Raw genomic sequence first — 24,618 nt, 5'->3', positions numbered from 1 at the left:
TGCAAAGATCGTCTTTTCCCCATTCATGTGTATGTGACTTCCGGTACTTCCGGAGCCAGCCTCAAGCGGATCCTCGATGAACTGCAGCTTTTAACACTTCCGCATTGACTCATATTTTTAGACCGGAGGTTGCCGCTTGATCAAAACACACCGGCAGCTTTAGTACGGGACTAAGCTGCTATAATTATTATGACTTAGTATTAGATATTAAGTCATAATAATGAGATAGTATGTCTTTATTATGACTAAGCATTTTTTTATGTTTTCAATTTTTTTACTTTTTTCTTTACTGGCAGAAATGGGCTTCCATACCATAGAATTCTGACTTTAATTTCTGAATTTAAAAAATAAATTTCCCCTTAGTTGTTGTTTTTTTTGGGTGGGGGGGGGCTTAATCCTCTTCTGTAGATTTTTTAATTTATAAAAATATATTTTGTGAAACATCTTAATTTTCCTCCCCTCCTCTGTCCACAGCAGAAGAGACGGAGAGACGCTCCACCACCAGGACTCTCTCTGCGCCGTGCGTGATGACGACACCAGGAGGCCGTGGCGTCGTGTGTAACGTCCTAACGTAACATTCCATTGAGAAGAAGAGGGAAAGATGGCGTCCTCTAACAATCCTCGCAAATTTAGCGAGAAAATCGCTTTGCATAATCAGAAGCAGGCGGAGGAAACGGCCGCGTTCGAAGAAGTGATGAAGGACCTGAACATCACCAGAGCTGCCCGGGTAAGTCCCCGGATGTTCCCCTGCTGTTTACCTGATGCACTGTTTGAACGGACGCTGCGGAGAGCAGTCCCAACCTTTGGATGCTAAGGAGCTAAAGTTATCTTTAACGTCACGAGCTGCATCAGTTTACCTCTGTCCTCCCTCTGCTCAGGAACTCATGTCACCATCACACACAGATACAACAGGGGACTGAGGCACAGAGAGCTAGCTTAGCATGGCAGCTACTGAATAATGTGCACCTGTGCTGTGACTGAGACTAGACTGAGCTGTCACTGCTGTCATCTCAAACAAACAAACACACACATGTGTCAATATCAGAATGACAACATGCTCAGAGTCTGTGTTTGGACACTGAATGTGTTCATGGTGTGTGTGAGGGGTTGGTTAGCATGTGTTAGTGAGTCGGATGTTAATCAGCTGTGATTTCTCTCCATCCTGTGTCAGCTACGGTGGCCCTGAAGGACAAAACACATTCACAAAAGATGAAACACTTTTTACAAAGTTGGAGAAAAATTTACATTTAAGAAAACAAATTTACAAAATCAAAACAAACGCTGAGACAGTTTTACAAACAGCAGAACACTTTTAACATTTCTGAAACAAATGTACACGGGTCATTGACATGACGTGCATATTTTAGTGTCCGAATCCATTATTTTCTTTTGAAATAATTTGTTATTTTTAAGACATACATCAATTGATTCTATAAAACCTGCTTTTTTTTAAATACAATTTCAGTACATTCAAATATTGAGATTTCTTTTATTTTGAAGTATCTCAAACCCTGAAAATGTCAGGTGGCGCAACCGTCCGATCAAGTGAACTGACTTAAAACACTACAAAAAATGAATTTTAATAATAATAATTTTGACCAATATCTGGTTGCGCCACCTGATATTTTTGGGTATTAATGTTAAGAAAAGGGTAAAAAAAATAAATATATATATATATATATTTAAACACTTTAAAAAACAAGCCTTGTTTGAACACATTATTCCAGACACAAAAATATGCATTGCAACCATTCTGGAAATACTTTAAAAAAAAAAGTTTTTTTGAGGCTTATTTGTCAACTACCCACAAACATTTTTAACGGAAAGGGAACGTACCAAACACCAGAAGTGATCCGGGAGTGATGGAGTGAGGGGTCATTTAGTTTGTTTTAGGGATGCACGATATTGGATTTGTTGCCGATATGACAACCAACCCCATCACGGGGATGGTTGTCACACTATGGGGATGGTTGTCACACTATGGGGTTGGTTGTCACACTATGGGGTTGGTTGTCACACTATGGGGTTGGTTGTCACACTATGGGGTTGGTTGTCACACTATGGGGTTGGTTGTCACACTATGGGGTCGGTTGTCACAATGGTATTTCAATGGGAAAAATCTTTTAAAAAAGGCAAGAAGGCAGAACTAAATTTGAACGTTTAATTGCACTGACAAGTGATAGGCCTACACAACTTAATGCACTTTAACATAAAATGAGCAAGGAACAGGAAACACATCTTTAGGCCAGCCTATATAACAACATAGTGGATGAAGTCAGTCAATCAATCTTTATTTATACAGCGCCAAATCACAACAAACGTCATCCTCAGACTCTTTCCAAACAGAGCAGGTCTAGACCGTACTCTATGTTGTATTATTAACAAAGACCCAACATCAAGACCGGATCAGATCCAGTCCCATCTCACAGACAGGACTCAGTCTGATCTCATCTTAATCCACCATGAGCAGAGCACATTGCAGCATTTAGCAAGTTACAGTGGCAAGGACAAACTTCCTTTAACAGGCAGAAACCTCCAGCAGGACCAGACTCATGTTAGACACACATCTGCTGAGACCTACCGTGTTGGAGAGAGGGATAGAGGGAGATGAAGAGAGAGAGAGAGATGATAGTGGGGAGACGGTTGGTAGAGGAACCTACGAGACAAGGGAGCTCAGGGACTCCAGAAAGGTCTATGGTTAGTAACTTTAATGGGACAGGAAGAGTTAAAGTGAGAGACAGGCAGAGAGAGGAGAGAGAGGGAAAGACAGGATTTCGGTGGCCGAATTTTCTGGGCATCCAGATTATAAATACCCAAAAGTATCACTTAACCCTCCCCCCAAAAAAACTGCAAAATCAGAGATGTAAAAAGTGAAAAATTAGAATAAATTCAAAAAATAAAAGCTTTATTATAAAGGTGTCTTTAAGTCATGTCCTGATGATTAAATGATAATCACGTATTGAAAAAAGAAAAAGTGATTTGTCGTCCCTGTTAGATTTCCGTGTGATGTCATCCAAACATCGACCCACGTGGTGTGTTCAGTCAGAATGAGTGCAGCTCATTGTTTAAATCAGATTTCCATCCCAGTGTTTATGTTCAGACATCCATCCCGTCTGTGACTGACTGTGTCTCAAGTCTTTTGTGTTGATGGTTATAACAGCAGCCGTCAGTCAGGCGTCGTGTGCTTCTCTCTCTCTCTGTCTCTCCATGTTCCGTGTGTCGAGATACAGTTACTACTTACCTCACCTCTGTGTTCAGGCAGGTGTCATTCTTTCATCACTTTTTTTGTGACTCAGATCAATCATTCACTCATGCTTTCATTCAATTTTACTTTGCACAGTTGCAGTTACAGAAGACCCAGTATTTGCAACTAGGGCAGAATCGTGGACAGTACTATGGAGGCTCACTGCCCAATGTCAATCAGATTGGAAATGGCAACATTGACCTGCCTTTTCAGGTGAGCCCTTAGCCTCTCTCGGCTGGTTAATCTATGGTTTGTTCTCGACCAGTGTTCCTTGTTTAGCTGTCGCTGATATAGACGTATAAGAGTTTGAAGTTATCTGTAGTTTTGGCTCAGAACAGATTATCCATCATGAATATGAACGTGTGCAGGTGAAGCTTCGTCTACAGTTAAGGACAGACAAAGGTTTATCATGGTTCAGGAGGGGAAAGAAGTGTAATGAGGTTCTGCAGATGAATTAGTCTTAAAATGTAAAGTATATCATTGCTTGTCATGGCTTTCCATCTTTAAAAACATTTGCCAACTCAAGCATCAGTATGGGTGGCCCATGGCTTGCCTCATTTTGAGATGAACACATTTGCACCATTAGACATGAACCTCAGACGTAGTGTTTTATTCTTTGTGAGTGTACCGAAGTTGTTCTGCTGGTCTCACTCACCTGCTGTGTTCACTCTAGAACTCAGTGCTGGACACCAGTCGGACCACCAGGCACCACGGGCTGGTGGAGCGCGTGTACCGCGACCGGAACCGCATTACATCACCTCATCGCCGGCCACTGTCAGTCGACAAACACGGACGCCAGATATCCTTTTGTGTTGAAAGAAGACTTGGACCTCGGTCTGTTTTTGTCATAAATCCCAACAAATGTTCTCCTCAGACTCTTTCCAAACAGAGCAGGTCTAGACCGTACTCTATGTTCTATTATCAACAAAGACCCAACATCAAGACAGGATCAGATCCAGTCCCATCTTCCAGACAGGACTCAGTCTGATCTCATCTTAATCCACCATGAGCAGAGCACTTTGCAGCATTTCGCAAGTTACAGTGGCAAGGACAAACTTCCTTTAACAGGCAGAAACCTCCAGCAGAACCAGACTCATGTTAGACACACATCTGCTGAGACCGTGTTGGAGAGAGGGATAGAGGGAGATGAAGAGAGAGAGAGAGAGAGATGATAGTGGGGAGACGGATAGTAGTAGTTGTAGCAGCTGGAGAGAGAGGAACCTACGGGACAAGGGAGCTCAGAGACTCCAGAAAGGTCTAAGAAAAGAGAACAGAGAGGGAGACCAGAAGAAAGAAAGAGAGTAGTATAAATGGTGAAGGAAAGACAGAAGGAATGGATGGAGTAAGACAAGTAGACATAAAGGATAAAGATGCATGGAAAGAAAGAAAGAAAGAATGGAAGGAAAAGGGACTGAAAGAAAGAAACAACGAAAGAGAAAGAAAGAAGGAAGGAATAAAAGAAAGGAATGAATGAAAAGAAAAGGGAATGAAAGCAAGAAAGAAGGAAGGGTTGACAGGAAAGAAGAACAGAAAAGAAAGATAGAAGGAATGAAAGACCCAAAAAAGGAATCTACAGCAGAGATCCAGAGGAACCTACGAGACAAGGGAGCTCAGGGACTCCAGAAAGGTCTATGGTTAGTAACTTTAATGGGACAGGAAGAGTTAAAGTAAGAGACAGGCAGAGAGAGGAGAGAGAGGGAAAGACAGGATCCCAGTGTGTCAGTCTAAGCCTATAGCAGCATAACTAAGAGCTGGTCCAAGCCTGATCCAGCTCTAACTATAAGCTTTATCAAAAAGGAAAGTTTGAAGCCTACTCTTAAAAGTAGAGAGGGTGTCTGCCTCCCGGACCCTGACTGGTAGATGTTTCCAAAGGAGACGGGCCTGATAGCTGAAGGCTCCACCTCCCATACTATTTTTAGAGACTTAACTAAGATCTGGTCCAAGCCTGATCCAGCTCTAACTATAGGCTTTACCAAAAAGGAAAGTTTGAAGTCTTCTCTTAGTTGTGCTGTCAGACAAAAAGAAGAGACAACTCATCTTTGTTCAACAATAGAGAGCTGGTTATGATCCAAGATTACAAGATTATTCTTAGAAATCTTTTCTACACACAGCTGAAGCCTTTTCAAGTACCTGGATCCTGAAAGCAGCAGCGTTTGTGATGATTGTGTTTCAGGTCATTGAGATTGTTAACTGTGGTTGAGCTGAGATGTGTGTTTCTTCACCTCCTTTATAAACCTTGACTGAGTTCACATTGACAGCTGTCCGTACAGCTCAGTTTACCTCTCCCCGCCGCCTGACACGAGCTGGAGAAGGTAAGCTCCCCCCCTTGTCATTTTGCCAAGGTGTTCTCTTGGGAACACAACCCAACAGGGCCCACCATTAAATTAATCCTCACACCCGTGTTGGTACAAAACTCACCGAACATCTTAGAGCCAAAATGTTTCAAATAAAAAGTCAAAGACAGGATGTGACCCTTCAGTGGATGTGTTTCTGTAGAGTTGGCTCTCTGCCTGCGTTTGGGATTTGGCAGCGGTTTTGCTGACTTCTCATCTTTCTCACACATTCAGGACAAACTCGGATTCTGCCTTACACCAGAGCGCCATGAATCCGAAGCCCCAGGAGGTGTTTGTAGGGGGATCGCAGGAGCTGCAGCCCAAACGAGGTAATGGAGGATCCAGTTACAAAGACACAGAGCCGCTTTGATTATTTATTTATTTATTAATGCGCCGTGTGCTAATGCAGGCGGCAAAACCTTAAATGACATAAAGGGACAGAGTCACAAAGAAAGAAGATCTGGAGTTTGAATGAAATATTTATGGAGCAAACTGATCCCTGAGAGAAGGGCTTCAGCTTGTTGGCGCTCTGTGTCTCTGAATGGAGCTGACTCAGGATAATCTAGACAGGAGGATCAATAATTCACTGATTATCCATGGATTATGTCTTTTTGTGTGTGACACTCCGATACAATGAATCCAGGATTGGCTGGCACCCACTCAGTCTGTCTGCTGGTCACCTTCTATTTATAGACCGCACAGCACTACATCCTGCCTGACTGGCTTGGATATTGATGACTCATTTCTTGCTCTGATTTTTGTATTGTTATTTATTTTGTCAAAGCAAGCAACTGTGTCTTGCTGTTCCACTAATTAGTACTGCTGCTAACAGTGCCGGGATTGGACGACTCGGAGTCGAACGCAGACAAGGATGGGCAGAAACTGTGGGACGACAAGAAGGTATAGATGAAACATGAGAAGTGCTGCAAGGTGTACACTCGTTATCATATTATGAAGTAAATCATGGTCTTATTCTCTCATTAGGATGATTCATCAAAACCCAACTCATGTGATGTCCCGGGAATCAAGTGAGTGGTTCTTTAACATCCTTTACAGTGACGCATCACGTCAATGTGTCAGCCATCAACACATCAAGACCGGGTCAGATCCAGTCCCATCTTACAGACAGGACTCAGTCTGATCTCATCTTAATCCACCATGAGCAGAGCACTTTGCAGCATTTAGCAAGTTACAGTGGCAAGGACAAACTTCCTTTAACAGGCAGAAACCTCCAGCAGGACCAGACTCATGTTAGACACACATCTGCTGAGACCGTGTTGGAGAGAGGGATAGAGGGAGATGATAGTGGTGAGACGGATAGTAGTAGTTGTAGCAGCTGGAGTCTGGCACGTCCACAGCAGCAGAGATCCAGAGGAACCTACGAGACAAGGGAGCTCAGGGACTCTAGAAAGGTCTATGGTTAGTAACTTTAATGGGACAGGGAGAGTTAAAGTGAGAGACAGGCAGAGAGAGGGAAAGACAGGATCCCAGTGTGTCAGTTTAAGCCTATAGCAGCATAACTAAGATCTGGTCCAAGCCTGATCCAGCTCTAACTATAAGCTTTATCAAAAAGGAAAGTTTGAAGCCTACTCTTAAAAGTAGAGAGGGTGTCTGCCTTCTGAACCCTGACTGGTAGATGATTCCAAAGGAGAGGGGCCTGATAGCGGAAGGAACCTACGAGACAAGGGAGCTCAGGGACTCCAGAAAGGTCTATGGTTAGTAACTTTAATGGGACAGGAAGAGTTAAAGTAAGAGACAGGCAGAGAGAGGGAAAGACAGGATCCCAGTGTGTCAGTCTAAGCCTATAGCAGCATAAACTTCCTTTAATAGGCAGAAACCTCCAGCAGGACTAGACTCATGTTAGACACACATCTGCTGAGACCGTGTTGGAGAGAGGGATAGAGGGAGATGAAGAGAGAGAGAGATGATAGTGTTGAGGCAGAGTGAATCAGGAGTTCCTTTCCTCTGATAGAACTTGTCTCTGTTCAGTATATTCCCATCACCAGACCAGGAGTTGAACCCCTCCCTGCTCCCCGCTGCACACAACACCGGCGGGTCTCTCCCTGATCTGACCAACATCCAGTTCCCTCCTCCTCTGTCCACCCCGCTGGACCCCGACGACGCCGTGGCCTTCCCCTCCCTCAGCTCGTCCAACAGCACCGGCAGCCTGACCACCAACCTCACCCACCTGGGCATCAGCGCCGCCAGCCACGGTAACAACACCTCATTTCACAACAGTGACGCTTCAGCACATCAAGAGCGGAGGATGTTTGGAATTACATCAAATTATCAGTCTTGTGTAACGTTCACTCGACCTGCAGTAAAAATAGACTCAGGTTTTTTGATCCACTTAAAAGCTTTCTTTAAAAAACCCTCAGAGTAACGCGGCGAGGCTGACGTGTTTCAGCAGACCGGATACAAAGAACCATTCATGATGTTTTTTCTTTGTTTCCTCCTCGCCTCAGGGATCACCAGCCCCTCTCAGCCCACCATGACCGTCACAGCACAGCGCCGCCAACCACCCGTGGTGCCGCTGACCCTCACCTCTGACCTCCATCTCCAACAGTCCCCACAGCAGCTCTCACCCACCCTCTCCTCACCCATAAACATCACACAGGTGAGACTCTGCTGTCTCTAGTGTTCTGTTATTTGACAAAACAGCCTTATGTACTACATCACAATCGTTTGGGGTATAACAAGTCACCGATCTGTATGGTGTCTTGATCATTTCTGGCTCGCCGGCTTCTCCTCCGCCGTCCGCCATGCTATGTTTTATTGTCTGCTGGCGTGTGCCGATGACATCACAGGCAAGCAGCCTAAATTGAGTAACGTTTAACGTCTTTATCATTAAAAGTGTAAAAAAAACATCCATATAAAGTCTGCCGTGCTTAAATCCAATGTTTTATTTCCTAGTATCCATTCAATCGATTTATTACCTTTTAAAACAACTTGCCGAGCACAGATCGATGTAGTCGGATCATAGGAATATACACTACTCACAATAAGTTAGGGATATTGTTATTTACATGAGTGCTTTTCCTATTTGGTCTGAATTTTAATGAAATAAGTAAAAGTTCCCTTTGATGTTGCTAATAATGAATGAGAAGAAACACCATTTTCATTATTTTAATATTTATTACCCCCAAAATTTAGACAACAACAAGGATAGCCCCAAATAACAAAAATTGACAATGTCAGCAATGACAATGACAGCTTGACAGCAACGTCTCACGCTCCTCACTAGCCTCATGATGTTGTTCTGAGGCAATGCGTTCCACTCTTCCACAAGTGTTACACGCAGTTCTGCCAGGTCACGTGGGGGTGGGGTACGATCATCCAGTCTCTGCTTCAGCTGGTCCCAGACGTGCTCTATGGGGTTCAGGTCAGGGGACATTGCTGGCCATATCATATGAGGCACTCCGACTTCCTGAAGTCGAGCTGTGACAATTCTGGCACGATGTGGTGGAGCATTATCATCCATGAACAGAAAGTTGGGGGTGTGCTGGCGGAACTATGATGTCTCTGAGGTAAGAACGTGCAGTGACTGAGCCATCTACAATAACCAAATCTGTTTTGCGCTGACTGGTGATGCCTGCCCAGTAGTGGTGCAACGGATCATCGTTGATCCGTGATCCGTACGGATGCCTCTCCACGGTTCGGCACGGACGTGGTCCGCGGATCGGTTGATGAAAAAAGTTGTGCGTGTTCACGTGATGACCGCATGTTCAATCCACACTCACTCGTCAAGCGCAGCGTTAGTCATGGCAAGTGAAGGAGCAGAGGAACTTGAAAACCCTCCTGCATCTGTTCTGTCACATGTATGGGAGCATTTTGGTTTCCCTGTAAAATACAGTGAATGCTGAATGTGCTTGAGCCACGTTATGAAATTCAGTCGCGCACCCAGTAGACCAGAGGCCGTCAATACGCGCCCCGCGGGCTGCGTCCGGCCGCCTATTTGTGGCCCCCGAACTGTTATTCCTTCACTCTGTGTTTTGGTCGGGTCACCTCGTGTTTACAGGGACTTGTCTCCATGTCAACGATAAGCAGACAGCCTGTTACTGTGTCACTTAGAGTTCAATGCTGCGAGTGAAATCTTTAACTTTCACTTTCGTTTATGGAGCAGTTCACATGTTGGCACTTTGCCAGCTGTAGGACCCTAGAATGCACGAAAACAGTGTGTTCCAAGTTTGCAGCTCAAAGAAAAGTGGACGGTGAAAATCAACGATTGAAAGAAGAATGGAGTGAAACTTTTGAAGTTCCTCTGCTCCTTCACTTGCCATGCCATGAAATGCAGTGAATGAGGCAGGACTGGGCCCACAGATAGGGTGCTTTGCACAAGCAGTACAGTTGAGTTGAATCTTGTTTTTATTTTATTGGCAAAAGTTTAAAAGTGTTTTACAAAATGAATGGAGGGACAAAGTTGTATTTGTCTTTTTTTTTTTTTTGCTGATCCGAAAAATGATCCGATCCGTGACTCAAAACCGTGATCCGATCCGAACCGTGAGTTTTTTGATCCATTGCACCCCTACTGCCCAGACTGTTGCACCTCCTCCACCAAAGCGAACCCTGGGGACCGTGTTGACCTCGGCGTATCGCTCACCTCGCCTTCTCCAGCAACGCTGACGACCATCATTTCTGTGCAAGGTGACCCGACACTCATCAGTGAACAGGGCGGCAGACCACTGCTGCATTGTCCAGGTCACATGGTCCTGTGCCCACTGCAAACGTTCACGGCGGTGTCTTGATGTCAGTGGAGACACCTGCAACGGTCGTCTGGCATTCAAGCCAAAGCGGTGGAGTCGGTTGCGAATGGTTTGTCTGGAAACCCTAGTACCCCTCACATCTCGTAAACGGGCCTGCAGCTGTGTGGCAGTTGCGTAACGATGTCTGAGTGCATAGGGGCTCCACTCCTGGGTCTGTCACGAACTCTGCCAGTAGTTCTGTGTCTTGACGCAAGTCTGCTGATGACACTTTGAGACACACCAAGTTCACGAGCAACATCTGACTGCCTGCCACCGACCCGAAGGCACGCTATGGCCAGGTGGCGCTGCTCGTCCGTTCAGTGACGTCGTGTGTTCATGGCTGTTTGAATGATGAGCTTGGAATGACTTACTGACAATAGCAGCTTTTTATACCCACAGAATGTTGAAATTGATGCCACATTGAAAAGGGTTGTCTTTTGGTATTGGACCCAATATGTATGGCACACAAAATGAGGTGTGTCTATCACCCCAATACAGTTGCCTCCCTATCCCAAAAATCTCTGAAGTGAAACAAACACCATATGTATGAAATCAACTGAGTCTCTCACAATATCCCTAACTTATTGTGAGTAGTGTAAATCAACACATCGATGTAGTAGATGAATCGTTACACCCCTAGTTTGATCTGATTTACTGAGATCTTGCTGCTTTCTCTGCATGCTGTACTCAGAGTGTACAATCTCCTGACTCCACATTGACCTTATACAAGCCTGAGGTTAGCATGAGGTCGCTGACAAAGAGGAAACAACACGTCTGAAAATCATTTCAGCAATTCATTTTTCTAAGCGTCATCAAGATTTTGCAAAATCCCTGACATGAGATATTTGAATGTGGGAAATTAATCCAGTTTACATGAAGTGAAAATGCATTTTTGTACAGTAGACTGACTGTCTTGCCTGTTAGATAAGTAATGAACATGTCTGTGAAGGTTCTTCTCAGTCATCCAGGTCATGGTCAGTCACAGCTTGATCCGAAAAGGCAACTGGCCTTTGTAGAAATTCTTGAAGGCTTCTTCAGTTCTGACCAGTCTGGGGAAGAGCTCAAAAATATAAGCCTCTAAAGCCTGATTTATACTTCTGCATCAAATCGGCGGTGTAGTCCACGCTGGAGGTCCGTGTAGCTCCCGTACCTACGCAGAGGCCCACGCCTGTACCTGACGTGCACCTCCTCCAAAATGTAACTACCCGTAGAATCGACGCATGCGTCTGTGGAGAGGCTGCTTTGTTTCTCCAATGTACCGTTCCCTGCAGTCTTTGTTACACTGTATGGCATAAACTACAATACTCCATTTGTGCTGAGGGGTTCTGTCCTTGGGATGAACCAGTTTCTGTCTCAGTGTGTTAAAGGGCTTGAAAGTGAACCAGGATGTTTTGTTTGTTGAAGATCCTCCTGAGTTTCTCAGATACCCCAGAGAGGTCAGGGACAAGAACGCTCCATCGTTTGTTTTGCCTTTCTCCTCTCTACTGGAACTGTGCTTCTTGGAGGTCTTGATGAAGGCCGAGTTTGGGTTCTTATTACCCCTAGCTTGTGTTCCAGAGGATGTTGTGAGTTGAAAATCATGTACTGGTCTGTGTGGGCTGGTTTTCTGTAAAGTGCAAGACAGTCCCCTCTGAGATCATCTCCTGTGATCTGTTTTTCTCCACCCTTTAAGATATGGTACAATAAATCAGTCAGATGACTATGAAGAGATTCATTTTGTGTACAGTTGATGACACTAGACTGACGAGGCTGTGTGTGTTTCTCCGCAGGCCTTGCCAACAGAGCCGCTGACCCTGGAGCTGCAGCTCTCCCAGTACCCCCTCTTCAACCAGCTGACGGCTCAGGCCCAGGCTCAGCTGCTCAGCGACCTCCAGAAGCAGCAGCAGGTTCTGTCGCAGGGCATCCAGCTCATCACTTTGCCTACTCTGGCTTCCCCAGGAACGGCCACCTCCAGCAGTCCCTCCTCCGACAGCCAGAGCCTGAGCCAGACCACCGCCAGCATCAGCATCAGCTCGGTAAGGAGACAGGCGGTGAAATCCGGATTTTATTCTTTGGATTTTTACACTGAAAGTTCTGCAGTCATCTTAAATGCACCTAAAATTGATTTTGTGCTGCTTAGCTTGACACTGAAATACCTTTTTCCTCCTCTTACCATGAAAGCAGAAACTTTAATTACTTGTTAGATTAACATTTCAGCGATGGAAGATCCAGGCAGGTCCTTATTTCATCACCATAATTCAAAGATTGTCAGGTTGTGTGGGTTAATGTATTCTAAAATGTACCTGGTTGAATTTGTGTGTTTTAAAAAATGTCTTTAGGTGCATTTCGACCAAGAGTCCCGGGGTCTTTTAGCCCCCAGAACTACTTTCCCCTGAACTAAAAGGTTCCTGTGCCCCCATTGTTGTCTGCGTTTCGACCACGAGCTGAAGTCCCGGGTAGATTGTGTAAATCAGGCCAGTGACGTATGGAGAACAAAAAGTAAATGCACTACACCACCAGACCAGTAGAGGGCAGTAACACAAAGAGGAATGCCATTCATCACAGATGACACCATAGAAGCAGACGGACAGGCAGGTATCATTATGAGCAACACAACAGTTAGCCTGTTAGCAGGAAGAGACTCAGCTGGCGCTGTTTTAGATGGTGCTATATTTCATCACAGATGGATTCACTGAATCAACACGTGAGAGGAGATAAGCGCGAGTAGCAAAGACGTTTCAACACGGCTTTAAAATCCTTTTGATCTCAAAAAGCCGTGATTGCAGAGATCGGCCGGTGTTTCGGTTTAAACAGCGACCCTGTTAACTGGAGACTCTCAGCCGGATGCATCCCTCACAAACGTCTTTAGACCATCATTAAATATCTGATGAGGATATTTTGAAATCTTAATAAAAACTAAACTAGTTTGCATTCCCAGGAACTCCCTCTGTGTTTCAACAGCTGTGTAAACTCCACAAACACTGACACATTCAGCTGAAGGTCTCCAGTTTACAGGGTCACTTTTAAAACCGGAACACCGGGAGGAGAGACACATTCACGGTGGGCCGAGAGAAGACTACTGTTACAAGCTGCTAAATCAAGAGAATCACAGCTTCTTCTTTTGAAAAGTAGACACACATACAAAAAAGATAGAACAAATAAAAACTAATGAAAGAAAGAGAAATCAAGTGAATCACAGATGGAAAAAACAATGACTGTTAGTGGTTTTTGGAAATTTTGAAAAAAAAAAATGAAAAAAAAATGTTTGGTCGAAAAAAATTGAAAAAAACAATATTTGACAAAAAATATAAAAAAAAAAAATTGAGAAAGAAATATTGGAAAAAAATTGACAAAAAAATTGAAAAAAAAAAAAATTTGAAAAAAAAAAATTTTTGAAAAAAAAATTTGGCAAAACAATTTTTTGTTGAAAAAAATATATATTTTGAAAAAAAAAATTGAAAAAAAAAATTCCCCCAAAAATTGACAAAAAAATAACAAAAGTTGACAAAAAAAAAATTGATAAAAAGGTTTACCCGGAGCCTGCCGAAAAAAAAAAATCCTCAAATTTGAAAATGTGTGCCAAAAGCTGAAAAACATGAAAAAAAGTGAAAATTTTGCGCCTGCGATTAAAAACATGGAAAAAGCAATGAATGAATCAACACGTGAGAGGAGATAAGCGCGAGTAACAAAGACGTTTCAACACGGCTTTAAAATCCTTTTGAACTCAAAAAGCCGTGGCAGAGATCACGTTCAGCATTGTAGGCCCCGCCCCCTTAAAGTCCAGGGACCTTTGAAAAGTACTACCCCCCTAGCAGGGGCTTTTAAGGGGGGAGATTATCTACCCCCGAACTAAATTTAGACCCTGGGTCCACCGGTCGAAACGCACATAGTTCAGGGGTAAAGTTCCTCTGGTCGAAAAACGCCTTCTGTCACACAACAACCACTTCACTTTATTACAGTAGGACCAGAATAAGCTCCTTTAATATTTGCCTGCTCTGTTTAATATAAAGTGTTTTCAGCTTCTACTTTCTTATATCATATTCTCTACATGTGCAGACGACTTGCCACAGATTTGTCAAGTGGTGATGATTGGTAACATTTCCCATCAATACACACTGTACTTAATAATCAGACGCTCCAAGGCCAACGCCCATTCACATCCCGTCCTCTGAGATTTGTGTGTGACAGGCATGGAGCCCGGTGCTAGCTAACCCTCTTCCCTCCAACAGTACCGCAATCAGACTGGCTCACCAGCCACTCAGTCTCCAACCTCCCCCGTCTCCAATCAAGGCTTCTCCCCCGGCGGCTCGCCTCAAGTAAGGGCCCACCCACCAAGCTAGCTGCTGTTTGGGGAAGGCCTCTGCGCCTGGGGGAAAGCTAGATGTAGATGAGTCAGGCTGCTTCTCATTCTCTGTATCAGCGGTTAATCACTCATGGTGTCAACAGCTGCATAACTCATGTGTTCATCTCCACTGTTCACTGTGTGCATGACAACACTGCCAGAGTTTTTAATGGAGGCTTGATTTGTTTATCTGGAAGGTTTATCTCTAAAGCAAGAGAAGATAAAGAGACCGACGATGATGCTTCTTGTTTTATGGAAGAGTAAATATGTCATGGTGCCGTTAACTGAACAGAGCACGGTCGTTTGAAACCTTTTAGCTCTTTCTGTCAAATTGATCCTCCAGAAGATAGTTTATAAATCATATAACCCCTTTTTTATTTGAAAGTAGTGCAAAGACAAAATATCACATTTTGAAACTTTTTTAAAAAAAATTTATGAAAATATGCTCATTTTAGATTTTATGCCAGCGGTACATAAAAAAAAAAGCTGGTACAGGGGAACGTTTACTTTTGTCCTGCATCAACTTTTCTTTATCAACACTTGGGAAACGAGGACAGCATGTCTTAGAGTTTTAAAAGTGAAAAATGTTCTCCTTGACTGATGCAGGCAGGTCAGTTCAGCACCTGGACTCTTCCACTACAGAGCCATGCTGATGTAATCCGTGCAGAATGTCTTGTTTTTGTTATCAGACCTTTTTTACATCATGCTTATTAGCATGCAGACATATTCTTCTCTGTGTTTGTGAGCACTTTTCTGCAAACCCTGGCATGTTATCATCCACTGCAGACGAACAAAGTAGTGGGTCGGGTAAGGAACAACTTCACATCTCCACTAGATGTTAACAAATCCACAGAACCTTCAAATTAAAGTGTCATAGTATGATTTATGAGAGGAGATGAGACTTCTTAAAAGAGAGACATCACAAGTCAATTCATTTTAAGCTTCAAGTCACCTCTGGTAAAAAACTCCACCACTTAAAAATGTCAGTCACAGTTTGTGTGCTTTTCTCAGAAGGACAGGTTTCAGGAGGAATTTGAGTATTTGTCAACCTGGGAAGTGTTTAGCAAACAGCTTTAAGACGCCACCGTCTGGTGGTAATACCGTATTACAACCAGGCACCGGTAAAAAATCTTTTAAAATGAGAAAATATTTGAAGTAAGTCTTCTATTTTTACAAAGTGAACGAATATTTGAAAATCATTGCCCATCCCTGCTGTAAATATTAACATACCGCTGCTGCTGCGTCACAGAAACACGAGACGTTGGTAACAAGTGTGTGAGTCGCTGTTAACCTTTCAAACCCGCGGTCAGACGGCTGGACCGACAAAAACTAGACTATGAATAATCGCAGAATCACAGAATAGATTCCACCTCCTGACAACAGGGGGCGCGGTCGTCCTGTCGCTTCGTGACTCTCTGAAGAAGACTACAGGAAGTCTGTAGTTCAGGTAAAATAAAACACGCTGTTGTAGTAACAAGAACTGTCCTATTATAAAACATGGAGGTGTTAGCGCGCTGTGGAAATGCTTCCCTTTAAGATTCAATTCATCCGATTACAACCAAGCGTGCCGGATACGGCCCTGGTGGTGAGGCTTTCAGCAGTGTGACTGCCCCCTGGTGGCTGGCTGCAGTATAGGTCAAATAATCCGTCTCCTCCATTCATTTGAATGGGGGAGCAGTCAAACTTTAAAAAATAAATACACGTTGTACGAATGTTTCTCTCATCCGTATGCTGTGGTGATATGTAGTTAGTATTTGACTGTTTTGTGTCCAAGGCCTCTTTTTTCTTAAAAGTTTCTTCTTCGTTGGTTATTAGAGTTTAAAAAACAGGATTTTACTTCCTGGTTTCCTTTGATTCACAGCCGCCGTAGAACGAAACTTCAAAGGACACACAGCGTCTTGTGACATCACGCTGTAGGGCGGAGCTTATAACAGTGGCTTCCCAGGCTCTGGCTGCACAATGGCGGCGCCCAGGAGAGGGATTTTTTGGCTTCAGAACATAGACTGTATAAAATATGCACGTAGTATCCGTGACGTCACCCATCTGTTCCTGAGAGCTGTTTTGAAGCAAATCGACGGCGGCAGCCATATTGGTAATGCGGAACTCAACTGGGAAGAGTGTGACGTAGTGTGAGTCTCTTAGCCAATGGCTGTGTGTTCCCGACCGGGAGTCACGTCAGTCATGTCCTTATTTGGGCAAAACTCATAATATTAATATCTTCTTAAAAATCACGTTAGAAAAAAATTCACCCCCCGTACAGTGTGTGCCATTAGAGAGATTAGCTTTGTAGGGCCAAGCCGTTTTTTGAACCAGGCTGTAAACATGTTTATTAATGCTGCAAAGATCGTCTTTTTCCCATTCATATCTATGTGGTTTCCGGTGTTTCTGCAGCCAGCCTCAAGCGCATTTTCGATGTATTGCAGTTTATATCACTTCCGCATTGGCTTCATCGTTTGAGACCGGAGTTTGCCGCTTGCTTCAGAACCGTACAACGGGAAGAGGCGGAGCAACGCTGTCCATTTTTATTTACAGTTTATGATTACAACGACTTAAACCACTCGCCTGTTTCTCATGTCGTCATAACAAAGATAAAAAACCTCTCTCAGGTTGATAAATACGAGACTTCCCTTCTCCAGGTTACTTTGTGTTTGTATCACAGTGAACAGGGCTGCTGCGGTTAACACAACAATCTGCTGTTGTGTATTTTCCACAGGGATGGAATAACAACAGAACAACCTCCCCATGTTCATACGTCATTACAAAATCTTTTTTCTTTATGTCATTTTAAAATGATCAAATTTAATATAAAGTCTCTTATTTCCTGTTTTCCTTTGGTCACTGAACCGTCACAGCCCTAGTCATGAACCCATTCGCTTCGGTCACCGCTCAGTCCAACACGTGTGTGTTTTGTGTTTCTGCTTGACTCCTCTGTTGTTCTGTCGCTGAAGTGTCTGCTTGTGGGTGACAGATAACGTGTGTGTGTGTGTGTTTCTTGACCTTTTGTCTGATCTTCACGGCGTTCTTTCTTCTTCCAGCACATTCCCGTGGTAGGCAGCATATTCGGCGACTCCTTCTATGATCAGCAGCTGGCTCTGAGGCAGACCAACGCGCTCTCTCACCAGGTAACACACAAACAGAAAGCAGCAGGGTCAGAGTCGCTCCTGACTTTATGTGGGGTTAACGCTTCTGTGCGTTTGCAGCTGGAGCAGTTCAACATGATTGAGAACCCCATCAGCTCCACCAGCCTTTACAACCAGTGCTCCACCCTCAACTACACGCAGGCGGCCATGATGGGCCTCACTGGGAGCAGCTTACAGGACTCGCAGCAGCTCGGCTACAGCAGCCACGGCAACATCCCCAACATCATCCTTACAGGTAGAAACACCACACCATCACGCTGCACACCGTCACCATTAAAGACCCGGACTACAACATGTGGATTTACTGCAACAAGAGAAGTAGACCGTACTTTATGTTCTATTATTAACAAAGACCAAACATCAAGACCGGATCAGATCCAGTCCCATCTTCCAGACAGGACTCAGTCTGACCTCATCTTAATCCACCATGAGCAGAGCACTTTGCAGCATTTAGCAAGTTACAGTGGCAAGGACAAACTTCCTTTAACAGGCAGAAACCTCCAGCAGGACCAGACTCATGTTAGACACACATCTGCTGAGACCGTGTTGGAGAGAGGGATAGAGGGAGGTGAAGAGAGAGAGAGAGAGATGATAGTGGGGAGACGGATAGTAGTAGTTGTAGCAGCTGGAGTCTGGCACGTCCACAGCAGCAGAGATCCAGAGGAACCTACGAGACAAGGGAGCTTAGGGACTCCAGAAAGGACTAAGAAAGAGAGAAGAGAGGGAGACCAGAAGAAAGAAAAAGAGGAGAAGAAATGGTGAAGGAATGACAGAAGGAAAGGAGGGGATAAGGAAAGGAGACATAAAGGATGAAGAAACATGGAAAGAACAAAGAGAGAAGTGAAGAAAGAAAGAAAGAAGGAATGAAAGAAAGAAAGAAAGGAATGAATGAAAGGGAATTAAAGGAAAAAGGAATAAAAGAGAGAAGGAATGAAAGAAGGAAGGAAGGAAATGAAAAAGGCTTGAAAGAAAGAAGGAATGAAAAAGAAAAAAGAGGAGGAAGTGAAGAAAGCAAGAAAGAAAAGTAAGAAGGACGGAATGAAAGGAAATAAAGAAGGAAAGAAAGAAAGAATTACAGACCCAAAAAAGGAATCTACAGCAGAGATCCAGAGGAATCTACGGGACAAGGGAGCTCAGGGACTCCAGAAAGGTCTATGGTTAGTAACTTTAATGGAACAGGAAGAGTTAAAGTAAGAGAGACAGGCAGAGAGAGGAGAGAGAGGGAAAGACAGGATCCCAGTGTGTCAGTCTAAGCCTATAGCAGCATAACTAAGACCTGGTCCAAGCCTGATCCAGCTCTAACTATAAGCTTTATCAAAAAGGAAAGTTTGAAGCCTACTCTTAAAAATAGAGAGGGTGTCTGCCTCCTGGACCCTGACTGGTAGATGATTCCAAAGGAGAGGTGCCTGATAACTGAAGGTTCTGAAACGGCTGGTTTCAGCACACATTTACAGAGAGGTGGAGAAATCAGAACAGGGGCAGAATGGATTCTTTTCATTTTCGGGGGGTTTGTAGACAGGGACACATATTTCAGGTAGAGAACCATTAAAAAGTCCATTTTGCATGATATGTCACCTCTAACACTTTGTCTGAACCTGACACTTCTTTAAATATGGTGCAGAAGTTGGTCCTTGCTGAGTCCTCCTCAGATGTCAGAGTCACTCCTCTCTCTTGTTTCTCTGATGTCCCGTCTCTCAGTCACAGGCGAGTCTCCTCCGAGCCTCTCCAAAGAGCTCACCAACTCCCTAGCGGGCGTGGGTGACGTCAGCTTTGACGCAGACTCTCAGTTTCCTCTGGACGAGCTGAAGATCGACCCGCTCACCCTGGACGGACTGCACATGCTCAACGACCCCGACATGGTGCTCGCCGACCCCGCCACCGAGGACACGTTCAGGATGGACAGGCTGTAACGCGAGCAGCCGAGTGTGGCCGAGAACAAGAAGAGGAAAAAAAAAAAAAACACACTAACTCGTGAAAGGAGGAAAAACAAAGGGCAGGATGAACCCTCTCCCTCGTTGCATGGCCGTCCAGCTGCCCGACCTCGCCCTCGACTCCGTTAACGCCCTTTGAAACGAAGCGCCACAAAAAGACAACGGGGAGAAAGACCTCCAGTGGCTTGCCGGGGAATGGCCTCGCTGTCGTTTTGAATGAGATTGGTCGCTCAGCGCTTTCGCTAGCCTGCTGTGTTTACGGTGTACCATTACATGCCACATATATTCCAAAAACGCACATTTGACTCTTTTTTTTTTTCTCTTCATATCCACTTTGATATTTCTTTTGTTGATCTTTTCTTGTAGCAGGAAGCTGCTAGGACATTGGGCTAAACCGTCCCCATCACTATGGCCGTGTTAAAAACAAACAAAAAAAGAAACACGCCGGTTTGCTTGTTCCCTGCAGTCGGAGGAAGCGGTTTCCCATCATGCCATAACGGCTTTCTATTTCACTCAAAGCTTTATTTTTGACAACCAAATGTTATTTTCATCATGTACTGTATGTTTTGATGCTTTATGTATTTATACCTTTTATTTATTTATTTGGTTACAGATTTTATATTCCATTTCATAATTTAAATTTGATGCCAAAATGCTCTCTGTAGGCATAGTGTAAAATTGCACTGATGTTATTTGTGTCTATTTATTAATTACTAACATATTTATATATGTGTTTGTTAAGCTATTGGTTAATGAAGGAGTGCAAAACCTCCCCATAGTTGCTGGTTAGTGTTAGATGTGCCATTCTCTGACGCAGGACGTAGGTAGACGTCGCCGTGCTGCAGCCCAACGGTCAAATCCAAATCTCCTAGTATTTAGCGCCGCTCCAGAAAACGCTGCGTGCTCCAGACATGGGTTGGTTTACGCCACTTGAATTAACATTTTCTGAGAAAACAATCAGGTATTTCTATTGAACCAGAAAGAAAAAACGCATCCAAATTAAGTTTCCGCCGGTGAAAAAGCCAGAACATCTCCAGACTGAGCGTCTCCTCGTCTGTTTTTAAACTCTAAAATCTTTTTAAGTGGTCACTGTGAAATCACCTGATTTTGCCTTACATGAGTATTCTACTGTTCTACTTAAGTGTCTAGCGTGACAAACGTATTTTCGTAACTTGTTGTAACATTTTCTTGTATTTGAGAGGATCTTAACTTTTGGTCGGTGATATTTGTGGTTATGTTGTGTAAGGTTTGACAAATCAATGTACTGTATTTTGTATCGGTACAGTTTATAGCCAAATTGTTGATGTTTTTTAAAGTGGAGCTTAGAAAAACAGACAAAAAAAAAAAGAATCAAAAGGATGGGTTTAAAGATTTTAAGAAGGAGTGCAATTATGGGGAGGCTTTATGCTCCATGACAGGGAAGCTCTTACAAAAACGCTCAAGACCGGTGCTGCACGGGTCGACAGTAACAAACAACCACTCACCAAATTTACAGATCCGTTGTTGAATGTTTAATTAGATCACGGCAGATTCAGGGTACTGTTTGAAAGGGTTGCAAAGGAGTGGAACATTAGAAGTTAAGCTGGGGAATTTCAGAAATACTCCAAATTTGAAACTTTCCATGGGAATTATGGGAATTGAGGGCAATCTAATGGAAAGGTATCATATCCAAGCATAAATATAAGTTTTGTTATAAGCAGACATCCATTCAAAATGATACAATTATCAAGTGTTAAATATTTTATTGAACAATCAATTCTTTCATTGAAGAACAAAGACATGAAGTTGAGTTAATATTACTCATCAGTGATGGATGTGTCTCTTCATCTAACCCAATGAGAAGCATAAATCCAGCTTTCCTATGAAGTTAAAGCTCCTGTGAGGAGTTTTCAAGCTGACTACAAAACAGAATTCAATTATTAATAATGTCTCTTTATGACCAACTTAAGTAAACGAGGCCATCTGTGATGAGATTATTTATTTCCTTACGGTCATTGTAGCGTCTAAAACCGCTAGCAGGGGGGGTAGGTGTCAGTGTCAGTGATTCACGATGAGTGATATCTTTAAGTTTTAAAATAAAGCAGGGTCAGACGTTTTGTTAGAAAACATGAATGTTGAGTTAAATATTCCCATTCGAAAATTTACAAAAATGCAATCCCAACAAAGTCCCGTTCAAAATGTTAAATGCAGAGCCCCTCTACCTCCAACAAAGTCCCATTTAACATGCAAATAAAAAAACATCTTCTCTCAAGCTTCTCAAGCCTCTGCAGGATTCTAGAGCTCATCTGTGCTTCATGTGATGGAGGAATGCACAGTGCATGTGGCATCTACAGCCCTGCAGTAAGCAGTGTGCTATGTGCGTGTGATTGAGGAATAGCAGAAATATTCAACTGTGCTTGAAATCTGGTTATAAAAGAAAATATATTTTCCCCAACTGTATCTTAAGTTCCCTATTAACCCTCCTGTTGTGTTCGGTTTTTAGGGACAGCAATAATCTTCCTGGGTCAACTTGACCCGGGGCATATTTAATGATTCAAAAGGGTCAGAACCCCAAAAAATCCCAATTTACATTTTTTTAATCTCATTATTAACTCCATTACTTAAAAAAAAACATGTTAAAACTTTTTTAAATGTACATTGGATAGTGGTTGGGGTGAAATATGTCACACAGTTGCAAAGAAACATTTAGTATTTGACACTTCTGACTAGAGATAGGCCGATAACCGATATTTGGAGCCGATATTAATTTGCAGTAAAAGGGAAAAAACTGGCGTCAAAATTTTGAATAATCTAATGAATGTGTGAAATGAACCATTTTCATTTTACATGTTGTTCACGCTAATTAAACCAAGCAGAAGAAGTTTCAGAGCGAAAAAAAACTTTTTAAAATTTTAGTTTTTGTGATTTTTGAACTTTAAAATGGGTCAATTTGACCCGCAACATAACAGGAGGGTTAAGAGTAGGGCTGGGCGATATGGCCTAGGAATAAAATCCCCGATTTTAATCGATTTGGTGTTTTTCTCCTGAAAAAAGAAAACTACAAATGACTAACAACAAGTTTTAATTTAATTTTATCAATAAAATTTGACAAAGGCAAACTGAATTTCCCCTTAAAGGTACAGTGTGCAGTATATAGTGACAGAACAGGCATGGTAGGAATGGGAAACAATATTCATTGTACTGATTTTCCTGTTTTGATGGTTAAAACTTGACAAATGGAGTTTCACACTTATCATGCATCACAGGAACTTATTTTCATTAAAGGCCACTGTTGTTTCAAGGGAGGGGAGGGCAAGGAAGCTTGTTAAGACATTGCTAAATAGTCCTATGTCCACACACTACCTAAAAAAAAAAGTGCAAACTGTAAACTTTTCTTTAAAAGTGCATTTTGAATTTTCGCTAACATTGAATTCAAACACAATATAATTTTTGCAGAGGAGGCCATTTTTTTTAAATCGCCTGAAACCAAAAATGTGATTAATCTATTAAATTGATTTAAGTTACAGCCCAAGTTAAGAGCCAACCTTCAATTTAGTCAATTCCCATTTATTGACGTTAATCCCATGGAAAGTTTCCAACTTTGAAAATTCCCTGACTTTTGCAACCCTAGTGTTTGTACACTCGACGAGGATCATGAAAGAAGAAGAGTGTATTTATATATATATCAGGTGTTATACACACACAGCACAGAGATAATCTATTCAGTGTTTAAACAGTCACAAAAACAATCAGGGATGTAGTAGAGTCTAAAACTGTTTACCTTTTTAACTGAGAAATGTTTACACCAGTGTCATCTGAAATGTACATATTGATATTATCAGCTCTCACTACATCCATCTCTCTTTGCCAACACACTCAAATTCTAGCTTCAGATCTCCAGCTCGGCGGCCTTTTGTCAGAGTTTCCCTGCGAGGTGTGTGTGTGCGTATGTGTGTGTGTGTGGGTGTGTGTGTGTGCAGGTCTGTGGGATCATGTTTGGTATATTGTAATGTTCATGTACAGACAAGCTAATCATCTACTCACCTACTCAAGCGCTGTTGGAAGATCCGCCCCCCCGCCTCCCCCCCTCCTCCTGGAAAGGAATCACGTTTTGGGTTTCCCACACACCACTACTGTTACTGTAAGTGTTTATCGTCTGCGTTTCTCCTCCACCCGAGGGTTTTGTTTGGCTTCAACATACTTGTGATTCCTATGCAAATGAGATAAAAAGCAACACTTAAAGGAAAAATCCACCTCTGATGTTCTGAAGTGAAGCTGGATTTATTCTTCTGCAGTGGGAGACGACAGAACGTGGGTGATCTTTAAATGTGAAGTCAGCTTTAAACTCTTCTTTTTGATAACACTAGCTACATCTACAGCGGCATGTAACAAGGCTATGTACAGAACACATCACAGCTATCACTAACTCACAGAACCCTGACGTCCTGTAGGATGTTTATTTTTTATGATTTAGCTCAACCTCGTCGTCGAATGTTAGAAAAAGAAGTGAAGTTTGAATATGTGGAGAGAGCAGGACACTGAATGTTGAAGTGGTGCTATGACAATCAAATATGTGAAGTTGTGCTCTGAGCGATGGATGTGTGTCTTCGTCTAACCCATCGAGAAGAATAAATCCAGCTTTCCTGTGAAGTTAAAGCTCCTGTGAGGAGTTTTCAAGCTGACTACAAAACAGAATTAAATTATTATTAATGATGTGAAATCTTTGAGTGTTAAACTAAAGCAGGGTCAGATGTTCTGTGAAAAAAAACCACTGGACAAAATCAGCAACAACATAAAAAGTACAGCTTTGTCCACAGGGGGCGCCAAATCAACACTAACTAAAAGTTCGTCACAGAAGCTTTAAAGGTGCAGTGTGTAGCGACATCTAGTGGTCAGATTCTATTCTTCTGCTAATTTCTGTGCTCCCT

At 43.0% G+C, this 24,618-nt stretch overlaps 1 protein-coding gene across 3 annotated transcripts; it reads left to right on the top strand.

Annotated features, from left to right (window-relative positions):
- Positions 1-527: 527 nt before the first annotated feature.
- Positions 528-20,394, top strand: LOC117809641 (CREB-regulated transcription coactivator 1-like). Of its 3 annotated transcripts, none has more exons than XM_034679083.1 (14): positions 528-727; positions 3,341-3,457; positions 3,918-4,043; positions 5,495-5,556; positions 5,812-5,906; positions 6,410-6,477; positions 6,562-6,605; positions 7,567-7,790; positions 8,043-8,194; positions 12,089-12,334; positions 14,528-14,614; positions 17,676-17,762; positions 17,841-18,015; positions 19,479-20,394. In XM_034679083.1, the coding sequence occupies exons 1-14, from the start codon at positions 602-604 to the stop codon at positions 19,688-19,690; spliced, it is 1,821 nt and encodes a 606-aa protein (XP_034534974.1). In that variant the 5' UTR covers positions 528-601; the 3' UTR covers positions 19,691-20,394. The 3 variants fall into 3 exon arrangements, with proteins under 3 accessions (XP_034534974.1, XP_034534973.1, XP_034534975.1); XM_034679082.1 differs by having other exon boundaries at positions 6,395-6,477; XM_034679084.1 differs by lacking the exon at positions 14,528-14,614 and having other exon boundaries at positions 529-727; positions 6,395-6,477.
- The last annotated feature ends 4,224 nt before the right edge of the window (positions 20,395-24,618 follow it).

The sequence above is a fragment of the Notolabrus celidotus genome, unplaced genomic scaffold, assembly GCF_009762535.1.
Source record: "Notolabrus celidotus isolate fNotCel1 unplaced genomic scaffold, fNotCel1.pri scaffold_316_arrow_ctg1, whole genome shotgun sequence".
Taxonomy (NCBI): domain Eukaryota; kingdom Metazoa; phylum Chordata; class Actinopteri; order Labriformes; family Labridae; genus Notolabrus; species Notolabrus celidotus.
The sequence above is the reverse complement of the archived record's forward strand: the minus strand, read 5'-3'. Positions and strand labels throughout refer to the sequence as shown.

Bases quoted from the DNA above. Each gene is read 5' to 3' on its own strand.
- LOC117809641 (XM_034679082.1), top strand. From the start codon at position 602: ATGGCGTCCTCTAACAATCCTCGCAAATTTAGCGAGAAAATCGCTTTG. The intron at 17,763-17,840 runs GTAACACACAAA...GTGCGTTTGCAG, and splicing joins CCAACGCGCTCTCTCACCAG to CTGGAGCAGTTCAACATGAT. The intron at 18,016-19,478 runs GTAGAAACACCA...CCCGTCTCTCAG, and splicing joins CCCCAACATCATCCTTACAG to TCACAGGCGAGTCTCCTCCG.